This window comes from Chionomys nivalis, chromosome 14, assembly GCF_950005125.1.
Source record: "Chionomys nivalis chromosome 14, mChiNiv1.1, whole genome shotgun sequence".
Lineage (NCBI taxonomy): Eukaryota > Metazoa > Chordata > Mammalia > Rodentia > Cricetidae > Chionomys > Chionomys nivalis.
The window spans coordinates 44,889,870-44,911,443 of record NC_080099.1 but is presented as its reverse complement, the minus strand read 5'-3'; the positions used below and the strand labels follow the sequence as shown (position 1 = coordinate 44,911,443).

The following is a 21,574-nucleotide window of genomic DNA, read 5'->3' as shown; positions in this document are numbered from 1 at the left end:
AAATTGGAAACAGACAAGATCGCCTGACAAAATTGGGAGCATGGGAGCAGGGGAAGAAGGAAAGGTAAAGGGGAAAGGGGGGGAGAAGGGGGGTTGAGGAGAACTTGAGGAAATGGGATAGACAAAGTGGAAGAAGGTCGGAGATGAGAGCAAGGAAAGAGATATCGTGATTGAGGGAGCCATTATAGGGTTAGCAGAAACTGGCTCTAGAGAAATTCCCAGGAATCTACAAGGATGATCCTGCTTCAAACCCTAAGCAATAGAGGAGAAGGGGCCAGATCTTGACTTGCCCCATAGTTAAACTGATGATTATCTTAAATATCACCAGAGAACCTTTGTCCAACAACAGATGAAAACAGAGGCAGAGACCCACATCAGAACACGGGACTGAGCTCCCAAGGTCCAGTTGAAGAGTGGAAGGAATGAGAATATGAGCAAAGAGGTCAAAACCATGAAGGGTTCATCCACTGAAACAGTCTACCTGAGCTAATTGGAGTCCACCAACTCCAGCTGGACTAGGAAGGAACAAGCATAGGACCAAACTAGTCCCTCTGAATGTGGTTGACAGTTGTATGGCTGGGGCAGACTGAGGGGCCACTGGCAGTGGCACCTGGATTTATCTCTACTACATGTACTGGCTTTTTGGGATCCTATTCTCTTTGGATGTATACCTTGCTCAGCCTAGATGTAGTAGGGAGGGCCTTGGACCTTCCACAAAGCAATGTGCCTTACCCTCTCTTAGGATTAGATGGGGGTGGGGTGGGCGGGTGTGTGGAAGGAATGGGAGGAGGGGAGGGAATGGGAATTTGGATTGGTATTTTTTTTTAAAAATCTAATAAATAAAAAAGAAATTATTTTTATGATAATATAATAATGAATAATGAATAAATATAATTATATCTTTAAAAAAGGAGAGAGAGAGAGAGAGAGAGAGAGAGAGAAAGAGAGAGAGAGAGAGAGAGAGAGGAGAAGAAACAGAAAGGAGAACACACAGGGGGAAAGTGAAAAGAATGTCCATGCAGGATGATGGCCGTGTATCAAGCATAGCAAACAGCAGTGAATTTTTGTGACTCAAGGAATTGGTGTCCTGCAGAATATTCTTTGGTGAGCCCCTGACATCATATCTTCTCAGTCACAGGAACCTATTAAAATGTGATTTCTTAAAGCCCATGAGTAAATGGGAGAAGAGAAAGATACAAAAAATATCATAACTTGGAAACCTAACTAGAATAAAAGACAGAATCCCACAGACGACAACAAAGAGAAGTTCCAAGCTATGTAAAAGATGTAGAAAGCAACTGTCCGGTTCAAAAGGGAGCTGGAATCTCGGAAGACACGGGAATCACCACGTGTGGAATTGCACTGGGGGGCAACTGGAATCATGGGAAGACATGGATAAGTGCTATAGGTAAAGAAAATTAAAAGCCAAGACAGTTATTAATGTCAAGAAAATAAGAATGGAATCCATAATTATTACACAGCAATGTCCCTAACACATAGTAAAAAAAAAGGGGGGGGCATGAAAGAGCTCAAATTTAATCCAATTTACCAAGGAGTCAGTTGATAACGCATGAGATTAAGATATGTTTTTTAAAATATCAGTGGCAGCGGAGGTGACTGAAAAGCCTAAAAATGACTGTATCTTGGGAGAGAAACAGAGAAGGGGAGAGAAGGCAGGGATCATTGTATATTAGGTCTTTCAGTATTTGGTTTTAAAAATAAAGACTACATTTTACTCTGGGATAACACAAATTTTAAAATGCCAGAAAACTGGAGTTCTTACAAGTCTCACCACCACTGGAAGATAAGCTATGTATGAGACATTGCTGATAATAACAGGAAAAGCTAAGTACGCTGATGGATGTGAAAACTAGAAAAATAACTTTTAAGAAAAGGTACTTAACCAATTATGAACAGGCATAACCCAGTACAGAATGGAGAAGATAAAGATCCAATGAAAACACTGAACTCAGGCAGTTTAAGAGGCAAATTGAAGTTAAGCATGTGGAAGGAAACAACTCACCTGTGCCTGTTCTGGTCTGTGAAAGCAGATGGAGAAGCTTCCTCCCTCTTCTATGAGCCAGGATGACAATCTACTGCCCAAACCATATGAGTCATTCATTAAGGGAGAATTGGGCCAAAAAAAAATCCTAAAAGTAGGTTGACATATCGAATATACCTGTGCATCAAAACTAATCATGGTAAAGACTAATTTATGTTAAAGACACAAGAATTCAAAAGCTAAGTAACACATGGACAATTTAAACAGATATTTTAAAAAAAACATTTTGTGAAAGAAATAGAAAACAACCTTGATTTAAAAATCTCAACTCATAGTGGTGGCGCACACCTTTAATCCCAGCACTTGGGAGGCAGAGACAAGAGAATTTCTGTGAGTTCAAGGTCAGCCTGCTCTACAACAAGAGTTCCAGGACGGTCAGAACTGTTACTCAAAGAAACCCTGCATTGGGAAAAAAAAATGGACAAACAAAAATATCATTTTTTTACTCTGAGAGCAGCCATCATAAAGATGCAATATCGAAGCAATTCCACAAATGCAAAGCTGACCTACTTGCTACAGCCAATACTAGAGCATTTGCTGGTTTTTGGAGATTTTCACAATTAATACCGATGTATAGTACTTAGGGCAGAAGGAGTGTGAACATCGTGGAGCAAAAAGAATTATTAGAAAGTATAGAAGAAGAGTGAAGACCTTGAAAGTGGAATAATTGTCCGGGTCACAAGAAACCGAAGAAAAACTCTAGGTGTTCTGTGTTGTTAACACAGTTTTGCTAAGTGGTTTATGAACAGCACAATATTTGTTGATTTCTTGGTAGAGGATTGATTCCGTCTTTATAAACTATACCATCACCATTTGAAACAGGAGGTTTTTAGATTTTCTTAAATTTTCGTGGAGAATCAGAACTTAATGTAAAACCCTGGGGCAGAAAGCCTTTAATCTGCTGTATTCTTGAAAAAAGAGAATAGCACTCGTACAACGCAAGGTGGCGCTGCAGGCTAAAAAGAGGAAAGGGAAAGGGAAGGGGCGAAAATGCACAAAGGATAGTCTAGATTTCCGACAAAGCCTTAGGAAATGACACAGCAGTAGCAAGCGCTGGGAGAAGGTGCCTCTCTCTTTTCATAGGAAATCTTAGTGTCCTAAGGACTCCGCTGCTGGCATTCCAGGGAGCTGCTTGAGGCAAAGTGGAAGGATATTTGGTTTTATTTTGAAAGTCTTAGAAAGAATGGAGGTCAGATTGGAGCGACCTGTGCAGAAAAGGCAAGTACTGTTTCTCTGTGTGTTTCTGGGAACTGCTTGGGTTGGCGCCGAACAGCTTCAGTATTCTGTGGCGGAGGAAACTGAGAGGGGTACTTTCCTGGCCAATCTAGCTAAGGATTTGGGGTTGGGGCTGGAGGAACTGTCAGCTCGGGGGACTAGAATTGTTTCAGACCAGAACACGGGCTTTTTACTGCTCAGTACGCTTACTGGAGACTTAATTCTGAATGCAAAGCTGGACCGGGAGGAGATGTGCGGCCCCACGGAGCCCTGTGTGCTGACATTCCAGGTGCTGTTGGAAAACCCATTTCAGATTCACCGCGCTGCACTGCATGTCAGAGATATAAATGATAATTCCCCAGTATTTCTAGACAAAGAAATTCCCTTGAAAATATCAGAAAGTACAACTCCTGGGGCGAAGTTTCTGCTGGAGAGGGCGCTGGATTCCGACGTGGGGACGAACAGCCTGAGGAACTACACCATCAGTGCCAATGCCTATTTCCACATTCACGTGCACGATGGAGGGGAGGGCACTATCGTCCCTGAATTGGTACTGGATCAGACGCTGGACCGAGAAGAAATAGAAGAGTTCACCTTAACGCTCACAGCTTTAGATGGTGGATATCCACCCAGGTCTGGGACAGCCCTGGTGCGCATCCTGGTGTTGGACATAAATGACAACTCCCCTGAATTCGTGCAGACCCTCTATAAAGTACAGTCACTTGAAAACACTCCTGTTGGCTCCTTGGTTGTTGCCGTGTCTGCTAGGGATTTAGACACGGGAAGTTACGGACAAATAGCATACGCATTTTTTTATGCCACCGAAAGAATTCTCCAAACGTTTCAAATCAACTCTACGACTGGCGATCTTTATCTTAAAGGTGAACTCAACTACGAAGCAATTCAAACTTACTCGATAACCATACAGGCCAAAGATGGCGGAGGACTTTCTGGAAAATGCACTGTGGTTGTAGAGGTAATGGATGTAAATGATAACGCACCTGAACTTCTCATGTCATCGCTTACTAGCCCGATTGCAGAGAACTCACCAGAGACAGTCGTTGCTGTTTTCAGAATTAGAGACAGGGATTCGGGGAACAATGGGAAAACCATGTGCTCCATTCCGCATGATCTCCCCTTTGTCCTGAAGCCATCTGTGGAAAACTTCTATACTCTAGTAACAGAGACGCCTTTAGATAGAGAATCGCAAACCGAGTACAACATCACCATCACAGTCAGCGACATGGGCACACCCAGGCTCACAACCCAGCACACCATAACAGTGCAGGTCTCTGACGTCAACGACAACGCCCCCGCCTTCAATCAAAGCTCCTACACCCTGTTTGTGCGCGAGAACAACAGCCCCGCCCTGCACATAGGCACCATCAGCGCCACAGACTCAGACTCAGGCTCCAATGCCCACATCACCTACTCGCTGCTGCCCACCCACGACCCGCAGCTGGATCTCTCCTCGCTCATCTCCATCAATGCCGACAATGGGCAGCTGTTCGCGCTCAGGGCGCTGGACTACGAAGTCCTGAAAACCTTCGAGTTCCGCGTGGGTGCCACAGACCAAGGCTCGCCCGCGCTCAGCAGCCAGGCGCTGGTGCGCATGCAGGTGCTGGACGCCAACGACAATGCGCCCTTCGTGCTCTACCCTCTGCAGAATGCCTCTGCGCCCTACACAGAGTTGCTGCCCAGGGCGGCAGAGCCTGGCTACCTGGTCACTAAGGTGGTGGCTGTGGACAGTGACTCTGGCCAAAATGCCTGGCTGTCTTTCCAGCTGCTCAAGGCCACAGAGCCAGGATTGTTCAGCGTGTGGGCTCACAATGGCGAGGTGCGCACCTCCAGGTTGCTGAGTGAGCGCGATGCGCCCAAACACAGGCTGCTGCTGCTGGTCAAGGACAATGGCGATCCTCCGCGGTCTGCCAGCGTCACTCTGCATGTGCTGCTGGTGGATGGCTTCTCTCAGCCCTTCCTGCCTCTACCGGAGGTGGCACGCGACCCCGCCCAAGATGAGGATGTGCTCACGCTGTACCTGGTCATTGCCTTGGCATCTGTGTCTTCGCTCTTCCTCTTGTCTGTGCTTCTGTTCGTGGGAGTGAGGCTGTGCAGGAGATCCAGGGCGTCCTCTCTGGGTGGCTGCTCTGAGCCTGAGGGACACTTTCCTGGTCACCTGGTGGATGTCAGTGGGACAGGGACTCTATCTCAGAGCTACCAATATGAGGTGTGTCTGACTCGAGGGTCAGGGATAACCAGCGAATTTAATTTCCTAAATCCAATTGCCCCCAACTTCTTAACCGAAAGCACAGGGAGAGAAGTACAGTAAAAGCTAAGCTCTTTTGCCTGGGAATACAGCCCTAGTTTAAAGCATGCCCTTGTTGCCTGTAAGGGAATTACTTTGTGCTAACATCATGAGGTTAGTTAAATTAGTGCAGAAAAGAACTCCTTTGCTTATTCCCAAGAACTTTCCCTCGTGCATGAAATTCATGTGTTGTGAGCTATCTAAAATTTGATTTGATTCCTCTTTGTTTCTAAGCATGTGTTGAATTGTGGCCTCTTCAATGACAAATCTTGCTAGGGGTGGTTTAAACAATTTTTCCATCATCTAATTGATTCACTGATATTTATGTTCTGAATCGAATGAAGTCGAAAAATCCCTGCCTTACATTTGGGGAGGTTATACTCCACAGAATTTCCTTAACTTTCTTTAGTAATTACTGTGCATCTTATATAACTCCAATTACTCTTTGGAGACATGGTCCCTCTGTGTCCAGGATGGCTGTGAACTGTTGATCCTCCTGCCTCAGACTCCAAAAATGCTAGCGTTTTAGGCATCAGTCTATTTAGTTACTTTATTTCAGAAGAAAGCAACGAGTAGAGTTTTTTCAATAATGAGCAAGTAGACGTTCCTAGAGGCTTGGTAAGTCCCACGATTACTAACTGGCAAAGCAGAGCACCTCCTAATTCTATTTTATTTTTCTTGTTTGAAGTGTTAGAGAGTCCTCATTCTGTCCATCTCCAGGCAGGTGACTCTGCAACAATAGTATGCTATTCTCTGTCACTAAGTATCATCTGTGGCACTCACCCTGCTCACCAATCTCTCCTGTGTTCAGACACAGCAATACTCCTCTTTGCCTGTAGTCTTATTTCCTTATAAACCCACAATCCCTCTTTGGGGGTTCATTACCCAACTATTATTAAAGTTCTGACTTAACTAAATCTCAAGTTCTAAAAATGTTGGGTTCTGGCATGGCACAACATGCCTTTAATCCCAGCACTTGGGAAACAGATACAGGAGGATCACTATGAGTCTGAGTGAAATGTCCCATGATAGCCAAGGCTGCACTGAGAGACCCTGCAGAGAGGAGGGGGGAGAAGGGGAGGAGGAGGAAGAGTTTTTCTACATTAGATTTTCATATATTTTTGGGTTACTCTCCCCCCACATCTGTTTCTCATTTGTAATATGGGAGTTCACAAAAATCCTAGAACCTAGATGCTGATATCTCATCTGGAGATGAGGGAACTAAGGCAGAGAAGTTAAATCATTTGTCCAAGGATCACAACTGTTTCTGTGGTTCCTCACACTAAAGGTCTATAATTCCTCTAACTTTGTTCCTAGAAACATACATGCACACACTTAAGTATATATTTCTTGCATATATTTTTCCTTCCAGGCTGTTATTTAAATATGTGACCTTTGTTCAAATCTCTGTTAGCATTATTGAAAGGATCTCCACCGATGCCGTTTCTCTTGTGTGGCTTTTGGGCAGTTGTCTGCCCAAGAAGGCAAAGCAATAGGAGAGGTAATGCAACCTTAGTTGCCCACTGTCAGATACAGGCAATTTTAGAATTTTTACATCAATTTTCATGCCACGAAATGTTAAGATACAATGAGAACACTTGGTGGCGCTGCAGGATAAGAAAGTAAAAGCTGTGGAGGAAAAAAAGGAAAAGAAAAAAATTGCTGAAGCCTGGAAGCCCAGAGAAGCTCGGACACCTCAGAGAGGAGGTCTGCGCCCCTGGGAAAGGACTGGAGTAATTCTCAGGTATCTAGTGAGATAACTACACTACCAGATACCAGGGCAATTTACAGTTCTGCTGAAACATCCTCCAGGACGCTCGCTGCACCAGCACAAACAATGGAGGCCAGCCAGAAGCTCACTGGCAGACAAAGGCAAGTCCTTTTTTTCTTTTTCCTATTAGGATTATGTCTGGCAAGTGCAGGGGAACTGAAGCGCTATTCTGTGGTGGAGGAAAGGGAGGGTAGGTCCTTTGTAACCAATTTAGTAAATGACCTAGGTCTTGGGCAGATGGAGCTCTCCAGACGAGGGGCTAAGGTCATTTCTAAAGGGAACAAACTACATTTGCAGCTGCATCGGGAGACAGGAGATTTGCTCTTAACTGAGAAACTGGACCGGGAGGAACTGTGTGGGCACACAGAGCCATGCCTGCTACGTTTCCAAGTGTTGCTAGACAATCCCTTAGATATTTTTCAAGCTGAGCTAGAAGTAACAGACATAAATGACCACTCTCCAGCATTCGTGGACAAAGAAATCTTGCTAAAGATATCAGAAAGCAGTCTTCCTGGGACTATATTTCCTCTGAAGAACGCTCAAGACATGGATGTAGGCCACAATGGTATTGATAACTACCATATCAGTTCCAATTCCTATTTTCACGTGCTCACTCGAAAACGCAGCGATGGCAAGAAATATCCTGAGCTGGTTCTAGACAGAGCTCTGGATAGAGAGGAGGAAGCTGAGCTCAAGTTAATCCTCACAGCTCAGGATGGCGGCTCACCACCTAGATCTGGCACCACTGAGGTCCACATTGAAGTTCTGGACATCAATGACAATGCCCCCCAGTTTGAACAGCTTTTTTACAGGGTACAGATCCCAGAGGATAGTCCAATAGGCTTTCTGGTCGTCACCGTTTCCGCTACGGATAAGGACATAGGAGTCAATGGGGAGATCTCCTATTCACTTTTCCAGGCGTCAGATGACATCAGCAAAACCTTTTCGATCCACCCCTTGACTGGGGAAGTGCGACTGAGAGAGCAACTCGATTTTGAAAAGACTCAGTCCTATGAAGTCAATGTTGAGGCCAGGGACGCTGGAACCTTTTCTGGAAAATGCACGATTCTGACCCAAGTCATAGATGTGAATGACCATGCTCCAGAGATTATCCTGTCTGCATTTACCAACCCCATCCCTGAGAATTTGCCGGAAACTATGGTGGCAGTTATTAGCGTATCTGATCTAGATTCAGGAGAAAACGGCAAAACAAGTTGTTCCATTCAGGACGATCTACCTTTCTTCCTAAAGCCTTCTGGAGAAAACTTTTACACACTATTAACACAGAAAGCACTTGACAGAGAGGCTACGGCAGAATACAACATCACCATCAGTGTTGCAGACATGGGGAGTCCCATACTGAGAACACAAGTCAATATAACAGTGCAGGTCTCCGACATAAACGACAACGCCCCTGTCTTCACTCAAACCTCCTACACACTCTTTGTTCAAGAGAACAACAGCCCCGCCATGCACGTAGGCACCATCAGTGCCACAGACTCAGACTCAGGCTCCAATGCCCACATCACCTACTCACTGCTGCCAACCCACGACTCGGAGCTGCCCCTGTCCTCGCTCATCTCCATCAATGATGACAATGGGCAGCTGTTCGCTCTCAGGTCCCTGGACTATGAGGCCCTAAAGACCTTTGAGTTTCATGTGGGCGCCACAGATCAAGGCTCGCCCGCGCTTAGTAGCCAGGCGCTGGTGCGCGTGCTGGTGCTGGATGCCAACGACAATGAGCCCTTCGTGCTCTACCCGCTCCAGAATGCCTCTGCGCCCTACACAGAGCTGCTACCCAGAACAGCTGAACCTGGCTATCTGGTTACGAAGGTGGTGGCTGTGGACCGCGACTCGGGACAGAATGCCTGGCTGTCATTCCAGTTGCTCAAGGCCACGGAGCCCGGACTGTTTAGCGTGTGGGCTCACAATGGCGAGGTGCGCACCTCCAGGCTGCTGAGTGAGCGCGATGCGCCCAAGCACAGGCTGCTGCTGCTGGTCAAGGACAATGGCGATCCTCCGCGGTCTGCCAGTGTCACTCTGCATGTGCTGCTGGTGGATGGCTTCTCTCAGCCCTACCTGCCTCTGCCAGAGGTGGCGCGAGACCCCACACAGGACGAAGACGCGCTCACACTGTACCTGGTTATCGCCTTGGCATCTGTGTCTTCACTCTTCCTCTTGTCTGTTCTGCTGTTTGTGGGGGTTAGGCTGTGCAGGAGATCCAGGGCATCCTCTCTGGGTGGCTGCTCTGTGCCTGAGGGACACTTTCCTGCCCACCTGGTGGATGTCAACGGGGCAGGGACCCTATCCCAGAGCTACCAGTATGAGGTGTGTCTGACAGAGGACTCTGGAACTGGTGAGTTCAAATTCCTGAAACCAATTTTACCTAGTTTCCAAGACCATCCTCTTGGACCAGAAATGGGTGAAAATTCCAACTGTAGAAACGACTGGGGTTTCGGCATTCAGTTAAAATAGCTTTTTTTTTTTTAAATCATGTGTAGTGTGTTGTTGTTGTTAGCTCAAACTACTCTTCTTGCTGTGCCCATCATGAACATTTGAAGCCTGCGGAAAGCTTGTTTGCATATTCCGCTGTCGTTTTAGTGAGGCTGTCTCATCTTTTCTCCAGATCGAAGATGAAATGTTCTAATCTTGTCTTTCTAACGTGTCTCTTTTCGTACAAATCTTGCTGTGGGATAGCTTAGGAATGTACAAGAGAAAAAGTGGAAAATCAGTTCAGCCCAATCAGATGCAGCTCAGTGTGTGTACTCTTCCCAGTTGTTAGCCATTGCGTACACAATACATAGCATTGCTCGGATGCAAGATCTAATCAGAAATGGGAAGGAAGGGGCACTGAGGGGCCTGGCTTTTGCTTTATTTGGCCTCCACTGGACTAACTTTGATGTTGGTGTCGTCGTTAAAAAAATGTTACCTAGCTGCATGGCTCTTCATTAGCCTGTTGTTGCTTTTAAAATCACTGTTTTAAACTGCTTTCTGCTGCATTTTCTTGGTATGGAGGAGGATTCAGAAAGTCGCCCCCTATTTTCCTGGTAAGCTGAAATAGTATGGCTGTAAAATTGGCTTTTCTCTTCTGAGAAATATTTGCACATACCAATATTCATTCTTTTCACCCTTTCTTTTTTTGCATTTTTGTTTTTGTGTTTGTTTGTTTGTTTGTTTGTTTTAGACAGGGTTTCTCTGTGTAACAGTCCTGACTGTCCTGGAACTCAATTTGTAGACAAGGTTGAGTATCACTGATACTTCAATCTCCAAGAACACTATTAAAGGGAGATGTCTCATGTGAAAGTTGATTTTCACCTTTTCGACCTGTAATGTGGTTCTCAACCTGTGGGTCTCTATCCCTCTGGGGTCACATATCAGATATCCTGCCTACCAGATACTTACATTAATATTTACAGCAGTAGGAATATTATAGTTATGAAGTAGCCACAAAATAATTTTATGGGTGAGGATCACCACAGCATGAGGAACTGTAAAGGGTCACAGCATTATTAGAAGGTTGAGAGCCACTGCTTTACCACTATGTCCTCCCTGGGATGTGTACAGTATGCTGAGTGCACAAATAACCCTGCAGGATGTGTACAGTATGCTGAGTGCACAAATAACCCTGCAGGATGTGTGATAGCAATGGTGGGCTAAAATAGTGGGGGATGAGCTTAAAAGAGACAGCATCCCTGGTGACTAAGGAGTTGTCATATCATTCCCTGTGCTGCCAATTTCTGATTATATGTAGATGTGTCTGCATGCGGGTATGCACATATGACAGAGGCATTGGATCCCTTTGATCTAGAGCACAGAAGGCTCTGAGCTGCCTGTCTTAGATTTTGAAGACCAAACTCAGGTCCTCTGCAAAAGCAGCAAGTTCTTTTAACCACAGAGCAGTCTCTCCAGACCTTACTTTCATTATGTTTTAAATCTTTTCCCAAACCCTATGTGGGTTACAATTATTCCTGTCTGTGTGTGTGTGTGTATGTTTGTGTAGCAATGCTACTTATTGCCAAATAAAGATACATAAAAATCATTATAACAAGAGTTTAGGTTTAATTGGTTTGAGGAATCCAACTAACAACTTCTAGAGCCATTAGCAAAAACAATGAATTAATAAGGGTATCAATGTCTATGTGGTACTGAAGTTCAAATCCTGAGTCTCATGCATGCTAAATGTGCTCTATCACTGAATTTCCTGCCCCGCCCTTCGTGAATTTTCAATGCAATTCAATTCAAACTATAAGAACAGGAAATCTAAACAAAAGAATACAAAGATAATCCAAGCTTTCAATATAGAATTTAAACTCTATTTTTAAATTTAAATAGAATTTAATATAATAAGTTTAAGTCTATTTTTAAACTCTCACTACTCAGTTATTAAAAGATGAGCAATTCAATTAAACAAGCAAAGACCAGAATAGATACTTTCCGAAGAAGATATACCAATGGCTAGTATGCACCTGAAAAGCTATACAACATCGCTCATCAAGTAAACATCACAGCAAGACACTCAAAACTACTAGGATGGCAAGGACCAAAAAAAGCCAGATCAGTGTTGGGAGGCTGTCATAATTTTGAAACCCTGACACACAACTGAAGAAACGGAAAATGCTGCACCCATTTTTGAAAACATCCTATCAGTTTTTTAAATGGGCAAACATAGAGCTCATCATGGGTTAAGCAATTCAACTCCTAGAGAAATATTGTATGTCCACATAAAATATATACATGAGGTGGGCTGTGGTGGTGCTCACTTTTAGGGATCCAGAGGCAGGTAGATCTGAGTTTGAGGCTATCCTTGTCTACAGGCCTAATTCCAGGACATCCAAGACTACACAGAGAAACCCTATCTCAGCAAACCAAATGTGTGTGTGTATATACATATATGAATCTTCATAGCAACATTGTTTGTGAAAAGCAAAAGGGTAGAAACATTCCAAATGCCCAAATAAACATGAGCCTGCTATAGCCAGGAAAAGTAATGAAATACAGACACATGCTAGAATTTGGATGAATCTTCAAACCATCAGGGCAAGGGAGGGAAGCTGACCAGCCCCAGAGGTCCACATATTCTGTCATTCCATTCATATGGAAGTCTACAATAGAGAACTATGTCTAGACCAAAGGAGGAGACTAATGATTCCTTTGGGCTCTGCTCAGGAGAAATGAGAAAATAAGATGGTTGTTAAGGGATGTGAGGTACTTCTTTGATGTAAGATATACATTCCAAAACTGACCTTGGTGATGGGTACACCACTTTGTGTATATATTAAAAGGCTCTAAGTTTTAAGCTGTACATGAATGCATTCAATTATATGTTATATCCCAAAGTTGTATATTAGAAAACACAAACATTATTCATTCTTTCCAAATATAGAAATCAATCCAAGCCCACATAAGTCTATTTATAAAATGATTTTCTAGAAATTGAACATTGGGAAGACTTACAATTCTTTCCCTTGGATGTTGGAGAGAAGGAATCCATTTGTTCTTTAATAAAGCACGTCTACACTCTATAGAACTCACTGGTTGGGATATTGCATTGTCTACTCATTTGTAACTCTAGTGTGTGTGTTGAAAATGCGTGCACGTGAAACATTCGCCGTGCTACCTTCAAAACTTTACCCCTCAAGGCAAATGTTGCTTACACTACCTTATTTAGTCATTGACATCGGCAGCGTTGCATACCCAATACCATGAATGAAAATTTATTTTTGTATTTAGTTTCATATAGTACCTCAGTAATTTATTTATGCACACAAAAGTAACTTGAAAAAAGTTAGTGATTCACGTTATATAACTTAATCCACATGTCTTGGAGAATTTTGTCTCTTGTTAAAATCTGAACCTGTAAGGCCCAGTGAGACCGCGCGGTGGCGCTGCAGGTTAAGAAGACAGAGCATAGGAATTGCTTCTGCAATCGCCTTCTCAGGGCCAGTTTCTCACCACCTAGAAGCAAGAGATATGCTCTTCCGGCAAAGCAAAGGCGCGTGTAAACCTTAAATATTCGGTTTAGAGGCTTGATTCTGACGTTCTGGACTGTGAGGCAGTGCTGTTAGGATCCTGGGCATACGTGAAGCTACTGTGGAGCAAACAGGAAAGAGGAGAGAGCCATGGAGACTGCGTGGATGCACAAACTGAGACAAAGGCAAGTCCTGACTTTCTTTGTTTTGCTGAGTGTGTCTGAGGCAGGCAGGGAGCTGGGTCCCTATTCCATAGAGGAAGAGATGGAGAGGGGCTCCTTTGTGGCAAATCTTGGGAAAGATCTGGGGGTGGAACTGGCAGAGATATCCACCCGCAGGGCTCGGATCATTTCCCGGGAAAACAGAGAGCACCTGCAGCTCAATGTTCAGTCTGGAGATTTGCTCATAAGTGAGAAGCTAGATCGAGAGGAGCTCTGTGGCTCCAGTGAGCCTTGTGTTCTGCACTTCCAAGTGTTAATGGAAAACCCTTTGGAGGTATTTCAGGCTGAACTGAGGGTGAAGGACATAAATGACCATTCTCCAGTGTTCACTGAAAAAGAAATGATGCTGAGAATACCAGAAAACAGTCCTCTGGGAAACGTATTCCCTTTAAATAATGCTCTGGACTCAGACGTAGAAATTAACAATATTCAGAGCTATCAAGTCAGCTCGAACTCTCACTTCCTGGTTGTAACCCGCAACCGCACTGACGGCAGGAAGTACCCAGAGCTGGTGCTGGAGAAAGAACTGGATCGGGAGGAGGAGCCTGAGCTGAGGTTAACCCTGATAGCCTTGGATGGTGGCTCTCCTCCCCGGTCTGGGATGGCGCGGGTTCTCATTGAAGTAGTGGACATCAACGACAATGCACCCGAGTTTCAGCAGTCAACTTACCAAGTGCAAATTCCGGAGAACCGCCCTCAGGGGTCCCTGGTCGTCACAGTCTCAGCCAATGACTTAGACAGCGGAGATAATGCGAAAGTACTGTACGCACTCTCTCAGCCTTCAGAAGATATCAGCAAGACATTAGAAGTAAATCCAGTAACGGGGGAAGTTCGGCTAAGAAAAGAGGTAGATTTTGAAACTATTCCCTCTTATGAAGTGGATATCAAGGCCACGGATGGGGGAGGTCTCTCAGGAAAATGCACGCTGCTCCTGCAGGTGGTGGATGTGAACGACAACCCCCCAGAAGTGATGCTATCTGCACTTACCAGCCCAGTTCCAGAAAACTCCCCTGATGAGGTAGTTGCTGTTTTCAGTGTTAGAGATGCTGACTCAGGGAAAAATGGGAAGGTGATTTCCTCTATCCAGGAGGACATCCCCTTTCTTCTAAAACCTTCAGGAAAGAACTTTTACACTTTAAAAACAAAGAGGGCGCTAGATAGGGAAGAAAAAGAGCAGTACAACATCACCATCACAGCCACCGACTTGGGCACACCCAGGCTCACAACCCAGCACACCATAACAGTGCAGGTCTCTGACGTCAACGACAACGCCCCCGCCTTCACTCAAAGCTCCTACACCCTGTTTGTCCAGGAGAACAACAGCCCCGCCCTGCACATAGGCACCATCAGCGCCACAGACTCAGACTCAGGCTCCAATGCCCACATCACCTACTCGCTGCTGCCCACCCACGACCCGGAGCTGCCCCTGTCCTCGCTCATCTCCATCAATGCTGACAATGGGCAGCTGTTCGCGCTCAGGGCGCTGGACTATGAGGTCCTGCAGAGCTTCGAGTTTCGCGTGGGTGCCACAGACCAAGGCTCGCCTGCGCTCAGCAGCCAGGCGCTGGTGCTCGTGCAGGTGCTGGACGCTAATGACAATGCGCCCTTCGTGCTCTACCCGCTCCAGAATGCCTCTGCGCCCTACACAGAGCTGCTACCCAGGGCGGCAGAGCCCGGTTACCTGGTCACCAAGGTGGTGGCTGTGGACAGTGACTCGGGACAGAACGCCTGGCTGTCTTTCCAGCTGCTCAAGGCCACGGAGCCAGGGCTGTTCAGCGTGTGGGCTCACAATGGCGAGGTGCGCACCTCCAGGCTGCTGAGTGAGCGCGATGCGCCCAAGCACAGGCTGCTGCTGCTGGTCAAGGACAATGGCGATCCTCCGCGGTCTGCCAGTGTCACTCTGCATGTGCTGCTGGTGGATGGCTTCTCTCAGCCCTACCTGCCTCTGCCAGAGGTGGTGCGCGACCCTGCCCAAGATGAGGATGCGCTCACGATGTACCTGGTCATTGCCTTGGCATCTGTGTCTTCGCTCTTCCTCTTGTCTGTGCTTCTGTTCGTGGGAGTGAGGCTGTGCAGGAGGGCCAGGGCGTCCACTCTGGGTGGTTGCTCTGTGCCTGAGGGCCATTTTCCTGGTCACCTGGTGGATGTTAGCGGGACAGGGACTCTGTCCCAGAGCTACCAGTATGAGGTGTGTCTCATGGGCGATTCTTCTGGATCCAGCGATTTTAAATTCTTACAGCCAGTTCTTCCTAGCTCCTTGGTCCAGTCCTCTGGGAAAGAAATGGTGGAAAATTCTACCCTCCAGAATAGTTTTGAATTTAATCATTATTAGAAAACTACTTAATAGATATTTACTTCCTAATATTGTCTTGTTGATTAGCTATATTTTGTACAACTGTTACTAACAATTTTAATTTTCACTTTACTCATCGGTTTTCAGGTTTATGCTGAATTTCATGGTTTTACTCTTATTTATTGCACAGAATTTCTTCATGGGATCCCAGTAAATGAGAAGGCTTTATCTGCACAGTTAAACTGATAAAAAAAAATTATACCACTTTGCTTTTGTTGGCTTATTTAGTTCTGCATATTTCATGCCAGTGTTCTGTTCCTAGACTTCTTGAATTATTAAAATATTATGCTGCTTGTTATGTTCATATATACTAGGTATTTCTGCATTTTCTTTCTATACTGGAAGTCTTGTTTTTTAGTCCTTGGTTTTCATTATATATAATACTATGCTAGTATATTAAAGTTTTATTTTTCTTTGTTTATATATCTTGATTTAAAATCTATTTCTGTCAAAGTAATAGAAGCATGTAGTCAATCTGAAAACAAAAGTATCATAAGATAGTGAGTTTGTGTTGATTGCCTTTACTTGTGGGCATGAAGGCAAATGTTGGCATTATAAAGCATCAAATAAGAACATTTAATAATTTGTCTTAATTCTGCATGGAAACCTTAGAGATAGACATTGAGTTTTCAATGGCTTACAATCCAGTTGCATTCTTTTGAATAAACAGTGTATTATATCACCAAGTACCTGTTGTGACTTTTCTATGCAACAGAGCTGGGGTCTGAGGCACTATCTAATCTTGTACATGTACACGTCTTAAGGTTTAATCTCTATCATTTGCTTATAGTGGAAAAGAGAACATTTTAGGCCTTTGAATAAAATTCTTTGTAAGGAGGATATTTTATTGATATACCCCTGCATTCAACATCATTGAAATATGTGGTAGTCATAGTTTTGTTCTTCTTTTATTTCATGTAGAGTAATTAGGTCGTATTAGATTTCATTAAGAGGGACATTTAAACAAAGATGGGGCTTTCGTTCAGCTGTATAATGATGGCTGTTATATGAATAAAGACGAATGAAAGGAAAAATAGAAATTTCAAAGTATGAGTAAGTGAAATAATATGATTTTCGAACAATAGGTCCTGGACATTGCCTGTTTCTTGTCCCCCTTATGGTTCATTCCTGTGTACTCCGACTCAATAAACATTAGTGACTGAATGACTTGCCAAAGATAACAGTTCCCATCCCAAGCAGATCACACATTGAAGGAGAGGTAGACTCTTACAAAGCTGGAAGCAATGTTATTTCCATAACAAACATAATCATACGCATGTCACGTGGTAGTACGCATCCTGGGGCCCCGAGGGGGGATGGTATGATCGTCTAGTTCTGGATGCAGAGTACTGCTTCCTTTTAAGGAACGTGATACAGTTTAAATAAGGTTTCTGAGGAATGTGCCAAACATCTCTTTTGCCTGTTTCTTGTGTCCCTTGCTGCGGTTTCCAAGACTATGAAATATGTTATCAAAAGACATGTCCACAATTTTTCCTTTGCTTGCATGAGGCTGTGCCAGAGACGAAAGGACTTACATGGAGTTAAGTAGCAGAGGACAAAAAGGGAGTGCCACAAACCTTCTGTTCAACTGTTAGAATTTTAACTTTCCCACGCAGCTGAGAAGACTCGGTATGAATGGATCTCTATCTCAGCATAATTTTCACAAAACAAAGAAAAGGAAAAATGGAAAACTAAAATAAGCCAATGCGGAAAATATTCAATAAATGTATATGCGTGGACACATAAAACCAGGAAACAGCATTTTCAATCTGTTGGTGGCCACATGGTGGCGCTGCAGGCTAAAGAGACGCAAGGAAAATTTAACTGAGGCTGCACCCGAAGTCACTAGACAAAAAAGGAAAATCCTGACCGCTGGGACAAAAGCTGAGGCTCCTCAAGACTGAGGAAGGAAGAAAATATCCTAGATTCTTCCATCTAAGTGGAACGTCTGAGATTTATGACTGCTGAGAGCTGTGGCTGGGACCTGTAGTGAGGAAAGAAGAAACAATGGCAGCCAGAGGGTCAAGCTTCCCCAGACAGAGGCAAGTGCTATTTTTCTTTCTGTTCTGGGAACTGTGTTTGGTAGGCTCTGAATTTGCACGTTATTCTGTAACCGAGGAAACAGAAAGGGGGTCCTTTGTGGCGAATCTGGCAAAGGAACTAGGGCTAGGGGTGGAAGCGCTGGCTGCAAAGCGAGCTAGGGTGGTTTCTGATGATAACAAACAGCGTTTGCTCCTGGATTTTCACACTGGAGATTTGCTCACAAATGAGAAACTGGACCGGGAGAAGCTGTGTGTCTCCACAGAGCCGTGCATACTCTATTTCCAAATTTTAATGGATAACCCCTTTCAGATTTACCGGGCTGAGCTGAGAATCGTGGATATAAATGATCACTCACCCACTTTCCAGGACAAAGAGATGATTTTAAAAATACCAGAAAGCACAGCAGTAGGAGCAGCGTTTCAATTACAAAGAGCACTAGACTCAGATGCAGGACGCAATGGCATCCAAAACTACACCATCAGCCCCAACTCGCCTTTTCATATTACAATTCATGACAGCGACGAAGGGGTGATATACCCAGAGCTGGTGCTAGACAAACCTCTAGATTGGGAAGAAGAGCGGGAGTTCAGTTTAATACTCACCGCATTTGATGGCGGGTCTCCGCCCAGGTCAGGAACAGCCACTGTACGTATTCTGGTCTTGGACATCAATGATAATGCCCCGCAGTTTTCCCAGGAACTTTATCAAACCCAGGCTCCAGAAAATAGCCCAGTAGGACTTCCTCTTGTTAAAGTCTCTGCAGAAGATGTGGACTCAGGAATCAATGCAGAAGTATCCTATTCGTTTTTTGATGCTTCCGAAGATATTCGAGCAACCTTTCAAATCAACCCTTTCTCGGGGGAAATCGTGCTCAAAGCGTTGCTTGATTATGAGTTAGTAAAGTCCTATAAGTTAAATATACAGGCAGTTGATGGTGGAGGCCTTTCTGCTAAATGTACAGTTTTAGTTCATGTTTTAGACATCAATGACAACTCCCCAGAACTGATCATATCATCACTTGTCAACGAAATTGTTGAGAACTCTCCCGAAACCGTGCTGGCAGTTTTTAGGATCAACGACAGAGACTCTGGAGAAAATGGAAAGACCGTTTGCTACATTCAAGAAAATCTGCCTTTCCTTCTAAGACCTTCAGTAGACAATTTTTACATCCTAACGACAGAAGAAGCTCTGGATAGAGAGACCAGATCACAATACAACATCACCATCACAGTCACGGACATGGGCACACCCAGGCTCATGACCCAGCACACCATAACAGTGGAGGTCTCTGACGTCAACGACAATGCCCCCGCCTTCACTCAAACCTCCTACACACTCTTTGTTGAGGAGAACAACAGCCCCGCCCTGCACATAGGCACCATCAGCGCCACAGACTCAGACTCAGGCTCCAATGCCCACATCACCTACTCGCTGCTGCCCACCCAAGACCCACAGCTGGACCTCTCCTCGCTCATCTCCATCAATGCCGACAATGGGCAACTATTCGCGCTCAGGGCGCTGGACTATGAGGCCCTAAAGACCTTTGAGTTTCTTGTGGGCGCCACAGACCAAGGCTCGCCTGCTCTCAGCAGCCAGGCGCTGGTGCGCGTGCTGGTGCTGGACGCCAATGACAATGTGCCCTTCGTGCTCTACCCTCTGCAGAACGCCTCTGCGCCCTTCACTGAGCTGCTGCCCAGGGCGGCAGAACCTGGCTACCTGGTCACCAAGGTGGTGGCTGTGGACCGCGACTCTGGCCAGAATGCCTGGCTGTCGTTCCAGCTCCTCAAAGCCACGGAGCCAGGGCTGTTTAGCGTATGGGCTCACAATGGCGAGGTGCGCACCTCCAGGCTGCTGAGTGAGCGCGATGTGCCCAAGCACAGGCTGCTACTGGTGGTCAAGGACAATGGCGATCCTCCGCGGTCTGCCAGTGTCACTCTGCATGTGCTGCTGGTGGATGGCTTCTCTCAGCCCTACCTGCCTCTGCCAGAGGTGGTGCGCGACCCTGCCCAAGATGAGGATGCGCTCACGCTGTACCTGGTTATTGCCTTGGCATCTGTGTCTTCACTCTTCCTGTTGTCTGTGCTGCTGTTTGTGGGGGTGAGACTGTGGAAGAGGGCCAGGACATCCTCGCTGAGGGCCTGCTCCGTGCCAGAGGGACACTTTCCTGGCCACCTGGTGGATGTCAGCGGCACGGGAACCCTGTCCCAAAGCTACCAATACGATGTGTGTCTGATGGGAGGCTCTTCTGATACCAATGATTTCAAGTTCCTGAAACCAATAATACATGCCGATGTTCATGCTCATGGCTCCCAGAGCAATGGTGAAGAAAAGCCCATATTTTGACGTCTCTATTTTTGAGTATGTTTCATCCATTTCATATATGGTACAGCCATATGAATGCTAGTTTAGTTGTGCAGTAATTGCAACCCAAGACAACACAACTTCATTTCAACTTCCAAGTAGGTCACGTTTACATTCTTCCAATATTTTTACAGTAGTGATTATTTTTAATAGAATATGTACCACTTTAAGTTTTAGGTTTGGTTCTTTCATAGCGCACAATAATTTGATGTTATTTTTCATTACAGAAAGTTGAGATTTGGGGGTTTTATTGTTTTCTTTTCTTTTCTTGCTAATCACTAATCCAAGTCTTTTGCATGCTAAGCAAATGCCCTGCCACTAAGCTTTACCTCTAGCTAGTCATTTTTTAAAAGTCTAGTATTTTAACTCTTTGACTTTGACAATTTCATGCATCTATGTCACGCATTTTGTTTTTTATAACCTCTTGCCCTGTCTTCCTGCAACTCCCATTACTTCCCTTGCGCTCTCCCCATTGTTTATGATTTTGAATATTCTGATGATTCCCGTGTTAGCATACTATTTAATGGGTTTCAGCATGACTTCTGCAAACAGAGGTTTCATTCATTCCTAACATCTGCTGTTCCCCTGGTTCCCTTCCTTCTCCCTGCAGGTCCCCCATTCTGCTTTCTGTCACAGGTATTTCATTACCCTTTCTCTCCTTTCCCAAGAGCTCTTTCTGGTGTTCATGTTTGCTGTCATATAAAACAGATTGTGTCAAGTAATGCAAATACAGTGTAATAGTCTGCATGAAAATCAACATAAATTTGAACACATTTACATTTCTGTGTGATAATATTTATGGACTGTTGGAAACATACTTTTCATTTTATATTGCTACTTAAAGAACTGTCCAACTTAGAAATTGAGATAAATTAAAGGTTATAGAAAAAATTTCATCTCCAGCCCCTTTCTACACAGTTCTTCAAGTGTAATCTGCTTCCAGGTGATGTGTTTAGACTGATTTATCTTGATAGTCAACTTTTATGTGTTACCCACTCATTACAAAAGGATTTACAGTTCTTATTTCCCATTAATAGACACACACACACAAAAGGTGTGTATTTACCTTCTCCTCGTTTCCTGGTATAATTCTCAGAAAGTGTTGCCAGTTTTGTTTCTGTGCGCTTCTATGGATCAAAACCAAGGCTACTAGATGAGTACCATCTCTGAAATAAAACTAATATTAATGTCCATCTAGCTGGGTCTCTTAGACTTAGTAGTGCAGTATCATTATATTTCCTTTCTTGAAAACATCTTTCCCAGACCTGATAGCT

At 44.7% G+C, this 21,574-nt stretch overlaps 4 protein-coding genes across 4 annotated transcripts; all 4 read left to right on the top strand.

Annotated features, from left to right (window-relative positions):
- The first annotated feature begins 3,213 nt into the window (after positions 1-3,213).
- Positions 3,214-5,736, top strand: LOC130886631 (protocadherin beta-7-like). Its single transcript, XM_057788618.1, has one exon. The coding sequence runs from the start codon at positions 3,246-3,248 to the stop codon at positions 5,604-5,606; it is 2,361 nt and encodes a 786-aa protein (XP_057644601.1). The 5' UTR covers positions 3,214-3,245; the 3' UTR covers positions 5,607-5,736.
- A 1,376-nt stretch (positions 5,737-7,112) lies between these two features.
- Positions 7,113-10,493, top strand: LOC130886508 (protocadherin beta-8-like). Its single transcript, XM_057788417.1, has one exon. It carries the CDS (start codon positions 7,420-7,422, stop codon positions 9,826-9,828), a length of 2,409 nt encoding a protein of 802 aa, XP_057644400.1. The 5' UTR covers positions 7,113-7,419; the 3' UTR covers positions 9,829-10,493.
- A 55-nt stretch (positions 10,494-10,548) lies between these two features.
- Positions 10,549-16,573, top strand: LOC130886509 (protocadherin beta-16-like). Its single transcript, XM_057788418.1, has one exon. The coding sequence runs from the start codon at positions 13,473-13,475 to the stop codon at positions 15,873-15,875; it is 2,403 nt and encodes an 800-aa protein (XP_057644401.1). The 5' UTR covers positions 10,549-13,472; the 3' UTR covers positions 15,876-16,573.
- Positions 16,574-17,780: 1,207 nt separating this feature from the next.
- On the top strand, positions 17,781-21,257 carry LOC130886584 (protocadherin beta-18-like). The gene has a single exon (XM_057788527.1). It carries the CDS (start codon positions 17,904-17,906, stop codon positions 20,280-20,282), a length of 2,379 nt encoding a protein of 792 aa, XP_057644510.1. The 5' UTR covers positions 17,781-17,903; the 3' UTR covers positions 20,283-21,257.
- The last annotated feature ends 317 nt before the right edge of the window (positions 21,258-21,574 follow it).

What these genes read in the sequence shown, in the direction of transcription:
- LOC130886631 (XM_057788618.1), top strand. Translation starts at nt 3,246, where the DNA reads ATGGAGGTCAGATTGGAGCGACCTGTGCAGAAAAGGCAAGTACTGTTT.
- LOC130886508 (XM_057788417.1), top strand. Translation starts at nt 7,420, where the DNA reads ATGGAGGCCAGCCAGAAGCTCACTGGCAGACAAAGGCAAGTCCTTTTT.
- LOC130886509 (XM_057788418.1), top strand. Translation starts at nt 13,473, where the DNA reads ATGGAGACTGCGTGGATGCACAAACTGAGACAAAGGCAAGTCCTGACT.
- LOC130886584 (XM_057788527.1), top strand. Translation starts at nt 17,904, where the DNA reads ATGGCAGCCAGAGGGTCAAGCTTCCCCAGACAGAGGCAAGTGCTATTT.